We start from the raw sequence: 5,539 nt of genomic DNA on the forward strand, positions 1-5,539 counted from the left end.
TTTACAGCCTGTTTCCTGCACTCCTTAATTAACTGTAAAATCCATTATTGAGAGACACAAAGCAAATCTTGTCCCTACATCACCACTCGTGGCCCCAGGGAGCAAGTGACCGGGGCTGGAAATTGATCCTGTTCTCTATGTGGCAGAACTCTGCCATGAGACCAACAGAATGGGCCATCTCCCTGCTTTTATACCAGTGCTCAAGAGAAAGGAAACAAATGAATCGGAATGTTAAGAGTCTCCGTTTTTAAAGTGATGGAAAAACTCTCCAGGAAACTTGTTTTATGTTCTTTTTGCCCTTGTACTTCTGTGGCTCCCTTTTTCCTGCTAACACTTTGAAGAGTATCTCATATCTCTGACTGATATCCTCACTTTCCTTGCAGTATGTCTGACTCCTTTACAGAGAGATTTGGGCGCTTTGTGGAGCAGTGTGTTTGGTATGAGAAAGCACCGAGGAACTGACAAAAGGGGATTCCTTCTGTCCACTTTCAGGGACTCCAATATCTCCTTTTCCACCGTTGTTCCCATCCCAGTAGGGGAATCAGGGTTTATACTGCAGTCCCTGTGAAGGAGCATCCAGAACTTTGAAGGAAAATATTCTGGGTTCTCCAATCCTGGAAATCCCAGTGTTTGTGCTATCCTGAAAAGGAATACTTTCCTGCGTAGGGCCTAAATTAGATGAAATCTCAATGTGAAAAGCATTTTCTTCTTGTTACAATTATAATTTGTTTATGGCAATTTGTTGCAGTGGATGTCTCTTGTACTATTTCTGCATGATGTCCTTCCCTCCCTGTCTCAACCTCAGTGCACCTCTGTATCTTTGGAAGGATAATGGGGTTACCTGCAGGCCATGCATAGGATATGTTGTAGAAAATATTTTTGAGGTTTCAACTGATATTCTTAGTTTAAATGTAGAAGTTAGAACATTTGTCGTAAGCAGCTTGTTCAGCAATAGATCATCATTTTTAGAAGAAATGAAAAATTCCTTCCAAAAAGGTGAAACCCTGGTATTTTAAACAACAAAAAAATACTACCCTCCCTCTGAGTACTCTGCAGTTGCATTTACAGTAGCTATCAGAACTACTGTGTAATGGAAATGTATCTCCCCAGGAATTTAATGTGGTCAGTGAAATCTTTGCTAAATCAAAGTGTTTTATTCTCAGAGAATCGCTTAAAATACTGCTGAACTGTATGGTGAAATACATTCTCTGCTATAGGGGTTTTTCTTCATTTTTGTATTGATTTTTAGGAGCTTTAGCGTTAAACCATGCCAGAAGTGTTGCTGAGATGAATCACTATTATCCAAAGGCCACCAGCCTCTCTGCTGGCTGACAGAAGGATAATTCCGCGTGGATCAAATAAATACAGATGTGTAGTAATTAGTTCTATTCCCAGTGAGCCCATTTCCAGCACACTAAAGATGTGCACGATTATGGAGCCTCACCCCAACAGCTTTTATCAATTTAAACTGCTAAGCTACAGGATAGGTCATAACCCAGCCTGCTATTAATAATGTATTTATTGTGTGCAACATTATAAATTAGGTTCATGGAATAGAGAAGAACACCTTTTAACAAGAATAATGTTATCTTTATACAGAAGCATCACATGTGCCTAGCCACTCAGCTGAAGTACAGTCCCAAGACAATCAAAAGAATAAAAATTCTTATCCAGGGCAGAGATGCCTACATTATCGGAGGGGTTCCCCACAAAGATGATTTAGCAGTGGCTGACATGCTAAACGTGCCTGTGTTAGGCTCTGTGCCAGAAGTGGCTCATCTCTATAGTACCAAGTCTGGAAGTAAACGAATTTTTGCCAGTGCTTGTGTGCCAACCCCTCCTGGAGAGTCTGACATCTACAACAATGACCAGGTAAGCAGGATGTGGTCTGGGATGCGTCAGCATGCAGGTGCCTGTTTTCACTTGGTAGGATGCGAACTTTGTACACTTGCACTGACTGTATTGATTAGACTCTAAGCGGGTTTGATTAAATCGTGTCTGAGGTTGTGTTCTTTTGGGCCCTATCTGACCAATTAAATGCAATTTGGATCCTAGGCAGAAAGTAATACAATTGTTCTGGAATTCTTCATGGTCCTTCTGGAGAATATATAAGGGTGTTTGGTCCAGTTATTTCAAACACTCTGTGGTGCTGCTCCGTGGATGAAGTCATGGCCTCAGTGAGATTAGTAGAGTTTTCCCAGTGACTGAAAATAGAACAGGGATTTCTGGGAAACTAAGTATTTGATGAAGGAAAAATTTCTTCCACTTAGGAAGTCAGCCTATTCAAATTGAGGTTTGCTGAGCATATCTGCAACTGGAGTTTTACCTTGACTCTGGCTTATCGTTGCTAAATTCACCTCTCTTGTTAGCATGACCAGTAAGAAAAGCACAAAATATTACTAAACTAAAATTAGAAGGCACAAGACTTTTCTGTACTGTGTTCAGTTTACGTCCGTTTATTTTTTATTCAGTGCCTCAGTATTCGATTCTATAAGCTGATTTTACAATTTGCAATGCTATGTCTCAGTATGATCCATACTGATTTTTTAAAAAATATTTTTATGGTGGTGCTACATCTTACACAGGAAAATAATCAGTGCCATGGTTTGTAGGTATTTGTAGTTCTTAGAGAGGCTTTTTCTTAATCACCTTTAACACTGAAAACAATCTAAGCTACACAAATACATTGCAACTTCTATAGCAGATAAAATAAATATGATCAATGATCTCAAAAACAACTGATTTATTTTAAGTAATTTATGTGAATCTAATGCTTTTGATTCATACTACAGTGTTATGGAAATTCTGTTGTTTGCCTGTATGAAATATAGACATTTCAGGTTAAATAATCAAAGCAAGGTGACGCTATGTTTAAGCACAATTCAATTTGCACTTAAAGAGAGCACATAATTCTTTATGATTGGTACAGTCCTTACAGTATTATTGATCTTTTTCATTACTGCAAGGGAATCATCAAGAAAAACACGTTTCTGCAATTCTCAAAAGCCACAAATAATAGCATCTGGAACGCACTTGTAATTGTATTCGAGGTCAACATTAAAAAAAATAAAGCCCCCAAAATTACTATGTAAAACTGTAGAAGGCTCTAGCCAATGCAACAAGATCTGATAATACTTTTACCAGGTTTAAAGGCATTTGCAGTTTGTAAGAAGCTAATTGCATCCTACGCCAGCTGGGCAAAAGGCATTTTAAAGCCATTTAAATCTGTGTACATACACAAATAAATAATTAGCATTTTTATAAAGCCTGCCTGGTAACTCCTTCATACATTTATAACCACATAATGTACTCTCCAGTAGGAAAATTTCACAGATGTTTTGGCTGGTGTTAGGGTCTGGCACAGTTGTTTCTCTGATTTTGCAAATACTGTAGAACATCCCATGTTATTCCCTTTCACAAATGTTTATTGAGCTGTACTGATTAGCCAAAATCTAAAATCTTGATCAGACAAAAAAGCCTGGACAGGCAAATTCCTCTCTGCAGAATACGGCTCTGTTGACCGCCAAAGGCGTTCTGCTGCTGTTTGGTAGGATGCCCAAGCAGACGCAAGTACGGGATGAAGGCCATAGATTCTTCATCAAAAATTGTGCAAGGTTGCTCTTGCTAAGTATCTGAGATAGCTGTAACAACACAAGCGGTTCTAAGAAACAGAAACCATAGTTAGAAAATACATTTCAAGTCCAAATATTTGCAAACAGGAAGTCTAAATCAAGGAACAATTTGATATGGTCATAATGCAGCGTATCTTTGTGTCATTGCTTGCTCCACAGCTGATTCATGTTCTCAGCCAGCTGATTGTTGACCATATGGAAGTGTGGCGTTGGCTGTTTAAAGTGAACGATGAACGTGGAGGAAATGGCACTGCCTATTGTGACGTGATCTCGCATTTGAAATGCTACCCCTGGGTTCAAAAGGAACGTCAGAGGTACAGCCCTGAGATCTGGAGAAAGAAGTGGGCACACGTAAGTAAGGAAGGAGCGGGGTGTCTTGTTGGCTGGACTTCTTAATCATCCACTGGGGTTTTTCCTCCCAGTAAATCTTTTCTCTGAGCTTTCATTTTAAGACTTTGGTAAGAGTTGATATTACAGAGTGCAGACTAGCTTGTACAAAGAAATGGATAACAGTAATTCAAATAAAGCAGTTAAATATTCCAAAACATAAATGAATGCCTGGCATCCAACTGTGGAATAAGTTGAGTGTCATAACACTTCTTTCATAGGCAATAATATGCAAATTTTGCACAGTGGTTTTATCCAAAGTGAGGACATATATAAATGAAAGTACGTAGGTGGTAGACCCTTACACCTACATAGAAACTTGGAATTATTGAACAAAACATTGGACTAAGACAGCTGACCAATACTAATCAATTTCAAACCACATACAAACTGATTACTTACTAATGTTGTTTTCTAAGGATTGCTTTTTCTGTACATTTTTCCTTGCTAACAACTTTTAAACCTGTTAGCTATTTTCAGCTGTTTAAGACAGAACACTTGAAGTCTGAGATCATTAGACTCCTGCATGTTTCATTATGGCGGGTGTTTAGGTAAGGAGAGAGATCCTATAAATACTTAACCGAGGGAAACAGTATAGCATGAACCCCTGCGCTAGTACATTCCTAAGAATCCACGTGATCGAGAGAGGCTGTAAGATAATACATTTCAATTGCAGAAAAATCCATATGAAACTAGACTTCATTAGCTCTGGCATTCAGAGAACTATTTGTAGTTTAAATATTCATTGGTATTTAAATGTGTTAATTTCAATAAGCATTTGATATTTCTGTATATTCTGCCAAATTCATTCCTAATGTAATGGTTTTAAAGCCAGAAGGAATGTATCCAGAAAGAACTGTTTAATTTACATAAACTACTCATTATAGCTCTTTCGATTTTTTTAATTCAATCAAAACTGTTTTGAAATTTTTGTTTGATTGAATTATATTGTATATTAAAATTTCAAATTGTGCTGATTACAGTTCTGTTCCGTTTGACAACTACAAAACAATTCCACATTATAAAACAGAGCTTATTATATAAAGCTGAAGGGCTGGTTTCGCTGATCTGCTGAAGATCGCTCACGCTGTGCAAGCCAAGCAGTATGAAGTGGAGCACTGGAGGGCCACCCCAGTGGAGGCGTTGGCCTCTGAGCTCTGTGGGACCTAAAGCTAACGGAATATATCCGCATCCTGCTCCCACCATCTGAGCCGCTGGGGCAGAAGACGTGATTCAACAAGTCTAGTTCTTTGCTGGTATGAAGTGGCATCACCCAGTGTTAGTCTGAGTGTTCCTGTGCCTTTTTAATTCTTTAATGGCAAAGTGACTCTGGATAAAGGACGTGGTAATAACTGGCTTTCCGTGGTTTCCCTTTTATACCGCATTTACACTGAGCTTTGATGCAGCCAGGAATCAACCCGTTAGAAACCCTTAAACATAAACATTTGTTGGAAGTTGAAAAATATATACAGAATAATGTATTTGATCTCATTTCCTAGAGTCACCAGGAACGCTGCCAT

General features: G+C 38.6%; 1 protein-coding gene across 1 annotated transcript in view; it reads left to right on the plus strand.

Moving 5' to 3' along the window:
• LOC104464083 (IQ domain-containing protein H-like) overlaps window positions 1-3,983 on the plus strand; it is a gene marked incomplete at both ends in the record, with an annotated part of 32,138 nt that extends 28,155 nt beyond the window's left edge. Inside the window, 2 exons of the mRNA XM_010076686.1 lie at window positions 1,600-1,872; window positions 3,792-3,983. Of these exons, the coding sequence (XP_010074988.1) occupies window positions 1,600-1,872; window positions 3,792-3,983 (465 nt within the window). The remainder of the gene's footprint in view (window positions 1-1,599; window positions 1,873-3,791) is intronic.
• Between the last annotated feature and the right edge of the window lie 1,556 nt (window positions 3,984-5,539).

Source organism: Pterocles gutturalis, unplaced genomic scaffold (assembly GCF_000699245.1).
Source record: "Pterocles gutturalis isolate BGI_N339 unplaced genomic scaffold, ASM69924v1 scaffold50173, whole genome shotgun sequence".
NCBI classification, from domain to species: Eukaryota; Metazoa; Chordata; class Aves; order Pterocliformes; family Pteroclidae; genus Pterocles; species Pterocles gutturalis.